This window comes from Pristis pectinata, chromosome 16 (assembly GCF_009764475.1).
Source record: "Pristis pectinata isolate sPriPec2 chromosome 16, sPriPec2.1.pri, whole genome shotgun sequence".
NCBI lineage: Eukaryota > Metazoa > Chordata > Chondrichthyes > Rhinopristiformes > Pristidae > Pristis > Pristis pectinata.
Genome location: NC_067420.1, coordinates 28,974,315 through 28,989,523, shown reverse-complemented (window position 1 = coordinate 28,989,523; position 15,209 = coordinate 28,974,315). Strand labels below are relative to the sequence as shown.

At 38.9% G+C, this 15,209-nt stretch overlaps 1 protein-coding gene across 6 annotated transcripts in view; it reads left to right on the top strand.

The window, feature by feature from the left end:
- LOC127578729 (receptor-type tyrosine-protein phosphatase T) overlaps window positions 1-15,209 on the top strand; it is a 935,885-nt gene that overhangs the window by 751,832 nt on the left and 168,844 nt on the right. For all 6 annotated transcript variants that reach the window (XM_052031104.1, XM_052031103.1, XM_052031108.1 and 3 more), the window contains one exon: window positions 4,410-4,446. In XM_052031104.1, coding sequence (XP_051887064.1) covers window positions 4,410-4,446 — 37 coding nt within the window. The remainder of the gene's footprint in view (window positions 1-4,409; window positions 4,447-15,209) is intronic.

Below are 15,209 nucleotides of genomic sequence, written 5' to 3'. Positions count from 1 at the left end.
AGTGATGACTTATGCTATGTTTTGAATATCTCAGCAAATCTTCCTTCTTGGGAGCACCCCTAAGTTTCCTGACTGACCTCTCAGTTGTTCCTTGTAATCACCAATTGTCCATCATCAATCCCAAAGAAAAACTATCATTTTCATTGCCAATTTGCAATGTCTTCATGAATGCATTGAGGCTCAGCATATCTATTTTCAGAAGTACTAATGTTTTATTTTCAAGACCTACGAATTAAACTATTTAAATGTTGAAGCTTTAAGCTGGAAAATTGTTTGTGACAGTGTTACACAGCTGCTAAGCAGGCACACCACATGCCTCATCTGTCCAATCAGTATCACAAAGTGACCACAGTTGTGTATACGTTAGATTCACAGACAAAAATATTTTCATGTTTAAAGATGTGCAACAATTAATCAGTATTTCTTTTATTCACAAAATGTTGCACATATTATTTACTTTACAGTGCATGCAAGTCTCTGTTTTATATTGCATGACAAAAACCAACACTCCAGCCAGTAAAGCATTAGCTTTAGAAAAGGAAAAAACAAGTTGTATGTCATGGTAGTTTGCTAAGAAAGCTGAGAGTTATTATGATAATATATTTGCTAAACATAGTTGGGTGTTCTCTAGCCCAGTGCTGGAAGAGCAACAGAAAATTGATGGCAATGAAGGTTAAAAGTAATAATACAGTTGACACATCTTTCAAAGTTTGTATGATGCCTTAACCATTATCTCAAAAACCATTATCTGTTGAGCAAAGTTGCTTGTCCCTGTGTGTCTGAAATCAGGCATATGATGTCCTTTTAAGTATTTGAGTATTTGCATAATGGGATCCATCACTTACCCTTCAGCCACAGTACTGCAGCTTGTAAAGTTGAGTATATCCTAAATCACAATGAAATTGCTTTTTCATCCTGTAGTTTCCATTGCAACATATTTTTTAAAAAATTAATATAGGTACACATCCTCTTAAATGACATCACGTGACTAAGAGAAAAAGGATATTTTGTGTAAAGCTGAGCAATTTTAAAGCTTTTAGGCTTTAGAATATTGTGGAACAATCAGGATGCAGAGGTGCCAGCATGTAATTTTAATTTCTTAATTTGGACAATAGGGTTGTAAAATAAACAAGTGTGACATATTGCATTTGTAAAAATAATTAAACAATTAGATACTTACCTTCGTACTGTTCAGAATAAAACACTGTGGAAAAGTCACCTTGACAGCTTATAATTTTGTATTCATTTGACGAGCTTTCATCTGAGCAGGATAGACTGAAAAAAACCAGATGGTGTCCATCTTGTGAATTAATTCCTCATTTCCTCTCTTTATTTTCTTCCGTTGAAATATTTTTTTTCTTTCTTCCACCAAATGATTTATTATGAAATTGCCCAACTATTAATAACTGTTCTTTTTTTAACCAAAATTTAATATCAACACTGTAATAAAAGGCAGAAAGCAGCAGGAACTCCGATTCGGTTTAAATGCACAAATTATTTGATGTCAGAATTTCAGGCATAATTATTTTGGAACATTAATCAAAGCATCTGGAATTTGCATGTTCCTTGAAGTGTGAAAGAAAGTTTTGCTATAGTTTAGCTGAATGGCTACTCTACTCAGGAATGCACAGGAAAAAATAAAATGACAAATGAGGGTTGTGTTTACCATTGGCCAATTGGCACTGAGAATATTAAAATGCGATTTTAGTAGAACTTTTGACCCAGATTAATTTCTGCCCTAAATTAAGTCAACTCGCCCATCTCATGGATTATAGTGTTGGGTTCAACAGCTGTCATCCTCAGGTAGGCTTCAGGAGGTGAGGAGGAAGGGTTGTGCAGGAATGGCAAAGTTGATCACTAACATTGAAGAGATGGTAGTGATTAATTAACATACCCCTACCTTCTGTTAACAGCTGTGAGAGTTTAATGCCAGCTGAAGAACTCCTCTGCAAAACCTGACATCAAAAAAAGGCAGAATTCTGAGGCTGCCTGCTTAGTTTTGAAAAGAAGTCCTTCAACAGAAATTACATTCTTAATTAACATATCCAAATAACCGAACCATATTTTAAGCATTTACTGTCTATTGACACATTGGGTTCTTGCCAGTTCCACTGATCATCAGAGACTGCATGGAGGCTTGTAAATTATGCCTTGATACATTATTGTAATGATTGACACCTCGGTCAACCAGTTGGGGACTTTTGCCTCTCTGTGGTTTCCATATATTTGTTATCTATTGCAATTCTCCAAATGGTCATCCGTATTAGTCCATAGATAAGTTATCCCATAAATAAATAAAGTTGGCTATTGGTATTGGTTTATTATTGTCACTTGTACCGAGGTACAGTGAAAAACTTGTCTTACAAACCGATCTTACAGGTCAATTCATTACACAGTGCAGTTACATCAAGTTAGTACAGAGTGCATTGATGTAGTACAGGTAAAAAAAATAACAGTACAGAGTAAAGTGTCACAGCTACAGAGAAAGTGCAGTGCAATAAGGTGCAAGGTCACAACAAGGTAGATCGTGAGGTAATGAGGTCATAGGTCATAGTCCATCTCATTGTATAAGGGAACTGTTCAATAGTCTTATCACAGTGGGGTAGAAGCTGTCCTTAAGTCTGGTGGTATGTGCCCTCAGGCACCTGTATCTTCTACCCGATGGAAGAGTAGAGAAGAGAGAATGTCCCGGGTGGGTGGGGTCTTTGATTATGTTAGCTGCTTCACCAATACAACGAGAGGTAAAGACAGAGTCCAAGGAGGGGAGACTGGTGTCCGTGATGCACTGGGCTGTGTCCACAACTCTCTGCAGCTTCTTGCGGTTTTGGGCAGAGCAGTTGCCATACCAAGCCATGATACATCCTGAAAGGATGCTTTCTATGGTGCATCGGTAAAAGTTGGTGAGAGTCAAAGGGGACAAACCAAATTTCTTTAGCCTCCTGAGGAAGTAGAGGCGCTGATGAGCTTTCTTGGCCATGGCATCCACGTGGTTTGTCCAGGATAGGTTGTTGGTGATGTTCACTCCCAGGAACTTGAAGCTGTCAACCTTCTCGACCTCAGCACCATTGACGTAGACAGGTGTATGTACACCGCCCCCTTTCCTGAAGTCAATGACCAGCTCTTTAGTTTAGAGGGAAAGGTTGTTGTCATGACACCATTCCACTAAGCTCTCTATCTCCTTCCTGTACTCCAATTCATCACTGTTTGAGATATGGCCTACAACGGTGGTATCATCTGCAAACTTGTAGATGGAGTTAGAGCAGAATCTGGCCACACAGTCATGAGTGTATAGGGACTAGAGTAGAGGGCTGAGGACGCTCTAAAATTTTTCACTAAAAATTCAAAAACAATCAGAGCTCAATATAAATTTTGCATCCTTTGCTCAGGGGATTAGAAGTGGTAAATGGATTTCATTCTTGATAATGCAGTTTCATTTCAGATTTGTTTGATGGAATGACAATCTTTCAAGTCACCTTTCAGCATTTCAACTTCCATGAAGTTGGACAGTTTTAATTCAGTTCTTCACTTAACCTGGCTATAAATGGACACAAATTAAATTACATTGTCAGTCTCATTCAAAAATGTCACAAAAATGACTGCTGGGGGAAATTTAAAAAAAATTGTAACCCTGGAATGATTTCCAGGGATTCTGACTGTAGCATATCAAGACAACCTTGTTTTGTTAATATAATGCCTCATCTGGAATTGCTTAATGCTAGCAATGGGTATTAAAAAGAATTCAATATATCTGCAATAACCAAACCAAAATATATAAAACTACAATGCTCATTTTGTTAGAAATTATTAAGATTGTAAATGAAAGACTATATATTTTGATTTAATTGACATAAATTATCAACAAAAATATTTTTTAAGGATAAAAGATAACAATGTAGCTTTAGTGTGACAATATTTGCCATGAAATATGTTCAGTGAAATAGCCGGATGGTGCAGATATGCTGAGATACTTTCAGAAGAGATGAAAAATGAAGATGGAATCAACCCTTACAACTCCATATGCCTGATTAAACCAAAAACTGACAGCGGTCCACAAGTAGATCGTGTACCAGTGTATTCAGATTTATACTGAATGATCCAACAATGTAAACAAAATTAGTCCCCAGAATTGTTAAGAGCAATGCATTCCAAAAACAACTCAACTTCCAATAGAATTTCACCTTATCCTTTCACAGCACTTTTATTTGGGGGAAAACTTCCAAGCCACTTCATGTATTATCAACAAAATGTGACATCAACTGACATATTATGCCAGGTGACCAAAAGTTTGGTCAAAGAAGTAAGTTTAAACAAACTTTTTAAAGAAGAAAAGAGAGGTAAAATGGCAGAAAGTTTTAGGTTCAGCTAACTATTAACATAACAATGACACATCTTCTTCTTATTCTTTATAGGAGACTAAAATCAGCTGTTTAAGACTGGCAACAAAAGGTACGAAATTTCTTTCTTTCTTTGCATTGTCCAACAACCAGCATCACGTTACAAAAAGAAACTATACCTTCCTATATTATTTGAAGGACTTGTGGAAAGAGAACTTCCTGATTGATGCTTGATTAGTTTGATTGTAGAAATGACCTGCCTGTATTTTGCATGAGTTTATTTTGTGGTTGCTTTGCCTGATGACTTCAACTTTTATGGTTCATACTATATAGCTATTTATTTTGGTCTTAATTTGAGCAGTGCTACATTATGCAGTCATTGCATTGTCATTTCTGTGCATGATTAAACATTCTGAGTTGAATTTGTCTTGAAATTTAGAAGCCTGCATCCACCTATCAACAATTCATTTCTGAACATCAAGCTCTTTTTACTTTGTAGGCATCATTATCATTATAGTTGCTTTAAATGAAGTGAAATGCAAATAGAAACCTATTCAAAACTTTTCAGCAACCATTCCTTTGCTTTGACCATTTTTACATTTTTTTTCACTGCACAGATTATTTAAATTTTCCCCATTTTGTGAATGTCACTTTTCTCTCCTTAGACATGGAACATTGTATTGACACACTATTAAGCAAACTGAAGACAAAGAAATAGAGCTACATTTGCATTAAATCCAAGTATCATAATTTATTCTATTGAAATTAAAATTAGAGGCAGAGGTATCATTAAAGCTTTAATCTGAAGTAATTACTCATTTCTCTTGGGGATTCTGGCTTGATTTTATAGAATGGGGGCTATGAGATATTATCAAAGGATATTTTTTCTTGGTAGACTTGCTACTTTCTTTTTTTTTTCTTATGCATGCTGACCTGGAACTTTCCCCTTGTCTTAACGGTAATAGGTAGGATACAGATAACTACACCGTACATTCTTGTCATCCCAAGTGCAGGTGATTATCTACTGTCAAGTCAGAAATGTTAATTCCTCTCCAACCCTGTGTAAACTGTTGTTTCAAATAATACCTGCAGAGTAATTTGCTTTCTTTTAGATTTAGAGAATGTTTTATATTAAGCATTTTGATCTACACATGCAAGTTGTTTGAAAACCTCAGCAGGTAATTGCATTGGACAGTATGGTAGTGAACCACAGAGATCAAGGAAGAGTCAATTTCAATCACTGCCCAGCAGCAAATTAGCTAACTGTTAGGAGCAATACAACTTTAGCCCCCATGAATAATGAAGGGATGGTTGGGGGGTGCATGGATTTGGGCAGGAGTGGTGAGTCGTGGGAGCTGACACATTGGCCTTAATGGAAAGTGTATGTGTTTGGGCAGAAATGGTTCCACATTTCACCCAATTTCAGCACTTAAGCTTGTGATCAAACAAGGAAAACTGGTGGGACACTAGGGCTGCTGGAATCTACTCAGCTGTGGTCTGCAGAGATCTACAGAGAGCCATAGAGGGTGAAAATTAGAAAATGAGAATAGTTTGGCTGATCGATAATGTGTAGAGGCCCATTGTAATGCCTAAAATTTCATGGTAGGGAGACTTTACAAAACCTTATGCATTTTGGAGACTTGGGTGTGTATATCAGCTTTTCCAGAGCAGTTTTTCTGTGGTTAATGTTAATGTTTTGCTTGACATCTGCTTCCATCACATAAAGCTGCCCAATGGCTGTAACAAATCATAAAATCCATCTATTTTTCATTGGAACATCCGGCACCATGTTTCCTTTTGTAGACTACATGATTCAATTTCAATGCAAGATGAAACACAATGGCAAATGGGAATTTATAACTTGCACTGAGTCAATGATTTTCATTGTAAGGTCTCCATGTTCCTGAGATGCTAGTACATGGAAGAGTCTGTCCTCTACATTTATATCCAACAGCATGCATACTAGTTCCAGGATTTTCATCCTGCCTTGACCAGAGCAAACAGAAACAGGCCTTCACAACACCACAGAACCTGCATTGCTGAAAGGAAACTGCCTGGGCTGGTTGAGGTCCCATGCTGAGAACTAACCTCAGTTTGGTCCCTTTAATGCAATGTGCTTACTCACCTCTCCATCAAACTCTCTCCTCACCCCAGTCATGACCCTACTCATTCACAAGCTCATGGCCCTCACATAAGTATCCCCCAACCCAATATGAGCCGACCCAACCAACCACCTTTGCCCACCAATCTGCGAATTGGAAACTGACAAATTTTGACCTTCCTCATTTACAGTTGCTCCTTCCCAACTACAAATCCCACCCTTCCCCAGGCGCCAGCCGCTAATCTCTACCACCTCTGCCACAACCCCCACCCCCCCCCCCACACTCCCCACTGATCCTCGCAGTTAATCTTCAGCCTGGACTTCCCACCAAACCTCTTCCTCAACCTGTGCATGGTAGCATAGCAGTTAGCGTAACACTATTACAGCGCCAGCAACCTGGGTTCAATTCCCATTGCTGTCTGTAAGAAGTTTGTATGTTCTTACTGGGTCTGCGTGGGTTTCCTCCAGGTGCTCTGGTTTCCTCCCACATTCCAAAGATGTACAGGTTAGGAAGTTGTGGACATGCTACGTTGGTGCTGGAAGAGTGGCGACATTTGCAGGCTGCTCCCAGCACATTCTCAGTAAAGCAAAAAGACGTATTTCGCTGTGTGTTTCGATGTACATGTGAATAGTAAATAAATATCTATAAATATCTATATCCAAGCACCCAGCTTGTCACATTCACCACTCCTGATTCCACCTGCTGTGCCTATTGATCAACACCTACCTCCTTTGAATTCAGACCCTCAACCATCATCTCTCACCCCAGCATCTCTCCTCAGCCCCCACCCAGTCCTGCATCCCACCCCCAGACTGACCTGATTGCCCTTCATGTAATGATCAAAGTCCTTAAATTGTCTAATCCTCTTTCAATAATCCAGAATGCTTTGGACCATAGCTTCTGCATTTTCCCTGTGGTTAGTGATTGAACAAAACATTTGTTGACTTGCTGAGAACTAATCGTTTTGTGCATCAAAACAGCCACTTTTCAACTTCAAGCCAATGATAGTGTTTGAAAGTGTCTGAACATAACATGCACACATGAATGAAGATACAGGATTTTGGTGTTAACTGTCCAACCAGCTAAATCTGTGTTGTCTTCCGAAAAGTATTGCATGCAAGTCAACACCAGTCATTCACTACTCTACCTTGTATCAAAAAATGATAGCATACTAAACAATGAAAAGTTTCAGTTGCAGTTTCCTTCAAATAGTAAAGTACCTTCCAGGATCAATTATCTGACCCCACTTGCATCTTGGGGACTTTCTTAGACCCTAGATGTGCCTGCCATCTTCAGACATCACAACACATACTTGGATTATTTCAATTCTCTATTGTGGCAGAGTCCTGAAGATTATCTCTAATCTTAAAGACTGCCGCAATCTCGTCTATTCTCATACTATGGTAGGATAGCTGTTATTGGTAGTTTTCGCACCTGAAGCCCATCCATTTGTGTTAAGCAGATTCCACCCAAGAAACACGAGTTCATTTGTCTGCTCTACCATTCAGTGTCTTTCTTGGTTCAAAATTTTAGTATGACTGTGTCATGAAGTTTATTTCTCCATAACTGTGAAAGCCCATGACTTTAACCAATTGATTTATATATAACAAATTCAGTGAGGAATTCGCTGTGCTAACTAATTTCCAAATGTTTAAGTAAAGTGATTGAAGCTTATGAAGTAACATGAAGAGATGGAAAGATATAAATAGTCAACAAACATTCACGTAAAATTGAACTCAACAGGTGTTATACCTTGGATATATTTCAAAGACCTCAAAATTCTAGGGGATGGAGAGTAATCAGAGCTAAATTTAACCCTTTTTATTTTGAGACTTGAACTGCCAGTGGAGCAACACCAGATGGATTTTGGGAAATTGCTCCTCATTCCATTATTAAGAAGGGTTCAAGGTTGGTGCAATGGTGAAACTAAGGAATTATAGATCAATTAGTTTGTTCTAAGGAAGTTTCTTGAATCTGTTAGGAGAGGCAGAGTGACTGAGCATATGGACAAATATGAATTTATCAGAGAGTAGCACCATTGATTTGTGAAGGACGGGTTATGGTGAAGTAGCCCAGTTTTTTGTGTTCTTTGAAGATGTTATTAATATTCCAGGTAAGAGAATGTCAATGTACATTTTTTATGTATGTGGGCTACCGCAAAGCAGATAATAAGATGTTATGCAGTGGACACCAAAAATGGAAGTACATGGAAATCCAACAGGAGATTGGAATAATGGATACTTAATCCAATGAGCAGTATGAGATTGCTCATTACTACAGGGATCAGGGTGGAGACTTAATTTTTCACAATTCTTAGATGAAAAAATAGAGAGCCAAATATTAAAGTTTGCCTGCCACACTATCAGGTTCTGAAAGTTTCAACGGAGTGTTGATAGATTAAGTGAATGGACAAAACAGTGGCACTTGGAGCTTAATCTGAGGACATCCACCATGGGTCTAAGAAAGATAATTCTGAGGACCTTTTGTATTGCATGATGGTGTGAAAGTGCTGAAAGACTTAAAAGTCAGTGTACATAAATCACTAAAGCCAGTGATTGAGGTACAAAAGATCATTTAAAAGAATGATGGAATGCTGGTCTTAAAATCAGAATAGCTGAAATGCAAAGAGGTGGAAGTTATGCTTGAACGTGTCCAGTAGACTGCCTTTAGTTCTGGTCCCCACAACTCAGGAAGGATATATTGGCCTTGAAAGAATTTGCAGCACTCTGTCACAGACTTTGGCTACAATATTGGCTATGTTGTAGAGAAAAGTTGCAAAGGCAAGATTTGTATTTCCTTTGATGTAGAATGCAAATGAGCCACTTAATTAGAGTGTTCACAATCAATGAAGAATTCAATACAGCAGATAAACAATTTCCTCTCGGAGAGTATAACCTGTAGAAAATGATTGTGTTTTTGGAGCTCAATAATTTTAGTCCCAAAACATGCTGCAGGAGTTTCTCAGATCAGGATCGTAGGCCAAATCATCTTCCTCCATGACCTTTCCTCCTTCACACGGTTAGAGTGGGAATGTTCAATACTGACCCAACAATACTCTGTTCCACTTGCAACTCCTTTACTAATGAGATGGCCCATGCCTGCCCTATAGCAAGACCTGAATAACATCCAAGTTTAGGCTAATAAGTGGCAAGTCAAATTAGTGCCACACAAATGCCAGGCATTGACATTCTCTAACCTTCACTTTTTAAAACCTTCATTGAATACTCTACCATCAACATCATGGGAGCCACAATTACCAGAAACTTAACTGAAATTTTGACAGAAATGTCATGACTGCAGTTTCCAATTTACTTTCCACCATGTACAAGACACAGATCAGGAGTGTGATGGAATACTTTCCACTTGCCTGAATGCACATAGCAAGAACAATAATTGAGAAGATCTCTGCCATTTACGACAAAACAGCTGGTTGGTTTTGCATTCCAAACAATCAACAGTATGGCTGTTTATATGTCATGCAATGCAGGAACTTGCCAATGCTACTCTGACAGTACCTTCTAGATTTATGAGTTTTATACCTAGAAGGATAAAGGTACTTGGTAATATCACTGCTTGCAAGTTCTCATCCAAGTCACACACAATCCTGATTTAGAAATATTTCACCATTCATTCACACTCTGCAAGCCTCCCATCCATATCTCAGGGCTAGCACAGTGCCAGATAATCAAATATGACTGGCATATCACAGACACATTGCACAACACTCACTTGCAGAAGACTCAATTGTCTCTTGCCAAAGTAGCTGCACACAATCAGGTGCAGCAACAAGGGAACAGATACAACTCTATGATGATATAGGTGGTACTGTTCAGGAGCATCTGTTACTGAGAACCTGGAAAAAATGTCTAGTGCAATTATTAGAACCCATTCTTTCCAGAACGGACAACTCCATTGACACACAACGTTTCAACATCAAATGGCTGATACCTCAGCTTCCATTGCAGACTAAATTAAAACCAGCCAACAACTGCACGTAGCTATGGGCATTCAGAATTCTGTGATGCAGAGTCAGTCTATTACCAGCATGTCTATGGTTGCCAGTGTTCAAAGAGGGTTGCTGCACTCCTGGAATCAGTTTTCCAAAATATTATTAAGATTATTGAGATGCCATCTTGGTGAAGTGACATTAGTTCAGCTGAGCAAAAGCTCAGGATGATAACATCTGTCTTCTCAACATAACCACACTTCTGCTGCCTAACTGTTCCCTATCAGTCAGCTTCCCCGACTGCTGATGCTGCACCCACCAAGATAGTGCAGTCTGAGAACAGGCCTTCATGGCTCTGTCCTCTCCAGTTCATCCTCCAAAGCCAGTTGTAGTTTTCTCCAATGATAGCCTTCCACTTGCAATGCTACACATCAAGCTAAGCAGTAAAGGAATGCACCAGGGGGATGATTTGGTATGGCTATGCAATGTGGCATTGGTTGTTTTTTATATTTTGTTGGTAATGTTCACTTTATGTTGCCCTTTAGGTTGATACTTTGGCCAAGCAAACACTGTGATGGTCTGCAACAGTAGGAGAGTAAGATGTTGGTGCTGGGGCATTGGGTTTGCATTTATGGCATTGCAGTTGGATGAATTTTTCATGGATCATAAACTAGAGGGCAGAGTGTAAGTTGCCTGCTCCTATTCTTCTTCCTCCTCCTTCTCATCCTCCTGAGCTGCTTGCTGTGTAGCCGAGGGCAAGAACTGTGCTCTCCTGATGCTGAATTTCGCAGCATGCAGCAAACTGCTGTGGATCTTGACATCCTCTCAGCTGAGTACCAAAGGTCCAGGAGAGAGACCCAGCTAGAGGAAGCATGGTTTCAGAGCCCCCACTCTTCTATCTGATTTCATGTGATATAATGGCTCATTATGTTTATGTGTTGCCTGAAGTGCATATATTTTGCATTACTGTCGTAACCCAGGTTTTTAGCAGATAGCCCCTGTCACCTGTCGGGCAGCTTTGGTTCATTGTGTTGGTTCAAGTGCAGAATAATTGCACTGCAGTTACTCACTTGGTCCACTCTGACAGCACCTCCTACACCCCACCTTCTGCACCAAAAAGGACAAGGGGAGATGGCACATGGGAACACATCATCTGCAGGTTCTCCACCAAGTCATGCACCATCCCGACTTGGAAATACATCACCGTTCCTTCATCATCGTTGGGTCTAAGTCCTGCACCCCCCACTCCCTACCCACCTCAGCAATGTGGCAGTAGGATACTGGACATTGATCTGCATGACTCATTGCCTTCAGCACAACCCCCTCCATGATGAGGGAGTAGAATCCCTTTCAGTTGCAATGTCTGCAAGAGTTGGCACTTGAAATTTCACACCTGTACTCAATGACACCTTGTGTCACGGAGAAGCCTCATGAAGCCTTCTGCTCTCTCCTGCTCCTCTTGGGCAAGAGGAAGTAACTCCATTCAGCTGGTTCTGAATCCTGAGCACCAGTCCATGGCAAACTGCAAATTTGTGCAATTATCTCCAGCTCAGGCCTGGAAAGTCCACAACAGTTAAATGTTTGTCACAGGAGATTCTGCAGATGCTGGAATCTGGACCAACACACACAAAATGCTGGTCAGGCAGCATCTCTGGAGGGAAATAAACAGTCGATGTTTTGGGTGGTCTTAGGTATCTTGATAGAATCATGGAGACATACAGCATGAAACAAGCTCTTTACCCCACTGAGTCCGCACCAACCATCAACCACCCACTCACACTAATTCTATATTAAACCCATCTTTTACTCTCTCCATAGTCCCGTCAACTCACTCACCTACATACTGAGGGGCATAGATAAGGTGGATGGTAACAGTCTTTTCCCCAGGGTAGGGGAATCCAGAACTTGGGGGGCATAGGTTTAGAGTGCGAGGGGAAAGATTTAAAAAGGATGTGAGGAGCAACTTTTTCACGTAGAGGGTGGTGAGTATATGGGATGAGCTGCCAGAGGAAGTGATTGAGGCAGGTAGAATAGTTTCACTTAAGAAGCACTTTGATAAGTACATGAAGGCTCGGGGCTTGGAGGGATATGTGCCAAACACAGGAAATTGGGACTAGCTGGATGGGCACCGTGGTCAGCATAGACTCGTTGGGCTGAAGGGCCTGTATCCGTGCTGTATTGCTCTAGGACTCTATGATTTGTCACATTTCTGTGGGGTTTGAGCTTTGAATGCAAAGTACCATTATCTTTTGTACTTTTCTTTAAAAGCATTCTATTAAGTTGTTATCTTTGACGAAAAATGCCAAAAATAACACATCTTTTGCTTGACTGCAAGGAAGTTCAGTCATTGAATTACTGCATGGAAACAGCCATTTGCTTCCTATCCATTTCTAGCTGTTTATACTTAACTGAGATGAATTTCCAACCTGGTTCCAGCTGAGTACAAAGCAATATTTGGCAGGTTGCAGGCAGGAGAATTAATATCCTCTCTCAAACAGCTACCAGAAATGAAAAGAGTGCCAGTTCCTATTGTTTAAGTGCTGTTGCTCAATACCTAAATCCTGTGATTTAGGACTTTTTTTGAGCTCAGAAGTCCCCTCAACATCGGTATATGCTCTGATTCTGCATTCCTACTAAAAGGCTGGTATTTTTAAATGAAAACACAAAAGGCTGAACCATTCTGCATGTAGATATTCTCATCTAATTGATTATATCATAAAATGATTCTGGAAAGTTATTCTGATTACATTAAGAATTTTCTGTTAATCTTTGATTTAGGGACAGAGTGGTGATACCCTAATTCAAACGAGTTAATGTGGACTCTGTGTAGCTCCCTGCAACCCCAATATTGTCAAATGGATAAAGCAAAAAAAAAGAATAATAACATAACCTTTTCATTCATTGTGGTGATGATCCAGATCCTGCCAAAATTTCAATTGAATTTTCATGGAACTCTTCATCATTAACTGCAGATGAAAATACCAATAAACAAGAACTTTCATTTTTGTAACTCAGTTCATGAAACAAAAAATGTCCCATAGCACTTTATAAAAATGTTACCAAACAAAAATTTGGCACTGATCTGCATAATAGTCGAAGAGATAGCTTAAAGGGGGAAAGAGAGGTTGGAAGTCAGTTCCAAAACTTGGATAATAATAGTGATTGAATTTTGGGGATAATCCTGACAACAGAATTAGAGAACTGCAAGTATCTTAGAGTTTATTAGACTGGAGGAAAGCACAGTAAAAAGAATGGTAAGAGCACAGAAGGATTTGAAAACAAGGATTGCTTAACCAGGTGCCAGCATAATCCAGTAACCACTCAGAAAGAAAAGCATTGAGAAGAAAAGCAAAGAAAAGATATCAATAAATGAAGTTGCTTCCTCATTATGAAAATGTGCCTATTTATTCTGAAACCCCTTTCATCAAACTTCCAATGTTGGGAATGCACATAGAAACAACAGCAAAAACAAGGGAGCTGAGTATGCACAGGTCAGTCATGACATTCAAGTGTCCCTGATTGATTGCTGTTGCACTTAGTAATTCAAAAAAGTACATCAGTAGTCCATACCGATACAAAACCTGTTAATGTGAAAGATTTATCCAAACCACATCCATTCCTCATACTTTCATTTGTAATTTTATCTATTGTAGTCATTTCTTAAACCCTTAATAAGATGGTCCCTTGTATTTTTTGGACTCATCTGAATACACTCTCCAGTTTACTGCATGAAAAAAATAACAGACGAGCACCATGCAATCAAGCTTGAATGATCAAAAATCAATTTCTCTCTCTTTTGGGAAGAAATTTTGAAAAGCTTTGCATAAGAAGCATTTCATCTCTGCGCTTTCCACAAACCTCACACAAGGACTATTGTGCGAGGACTGACGCAGTATTAGTGACTCCATTAAGTATTGCTCCCAGTCCCTGAAAATGGGTTTCTGTTTCTGTTTGAACATACTGGAATCCTTATCAGCTGGAATTAAAAGGTGAAGGGGTGGCATAATGAAATGATTTTAGATATTTTGTGGTATTACCTGCAGTAAATGTCAAAAATGTGTCTATATGTCAGTCACCATGTCTGTAGCTTGACAATAAGTAGATATGACAAAATTGTTTTCCCATGCTTGAACAGTAATAAAGCATTTCAGAATAACATATTATTGAAATTGGGAAGATAGTAACACTTGGTTGTTTCTATGCTTAGCTTGTAATTTATGATACCATCATCTAATTTTCGAAGATTATGTTGCTGCATTTCTGGCTTTCAGTGTTTTATGGCAGTTATCCTAAGACTTGCCAGTGATTTCAAATGTCATGACATTTTCAAAACTCAGACTTTTAAAATCCCACAAATAGCTTCCTTTATTATTTAAAACTATTCCACATAGATTACAATACAAATCTTTGCTAGGTAGATATTTGGAGAATGAGAAGACTGATACTTTGCAAGGATATTTATTTGTTTACTACATTGAATGATTTCTCACAATTGAATGGATATTTTCATTTATAATGCCTTTAACATTTGATTTTCTCCAAATTACAAGATGAAGAATTTCTTCTCTGAAAGGGTTATGAATCTTTGGATTTCTCTACCCCAGAGAAGTGTAGAAGCTCGCTCACTAAATGTACATTAACATCTGAGATAGATTTTTGAACTACAGCGGAATGAAGAATTATGGGAATCAGATCAGTAAATGAAGCTGAAGCCATGAATTTGTTGAACAGTGGAGAAGGTTTGAGTCATATGGCCTGTTCCTGACCCTTTCTAATGTACTTATGTCTACTTTGGAATTTTTTCTGAATTTGTCAAAACTTCAAATA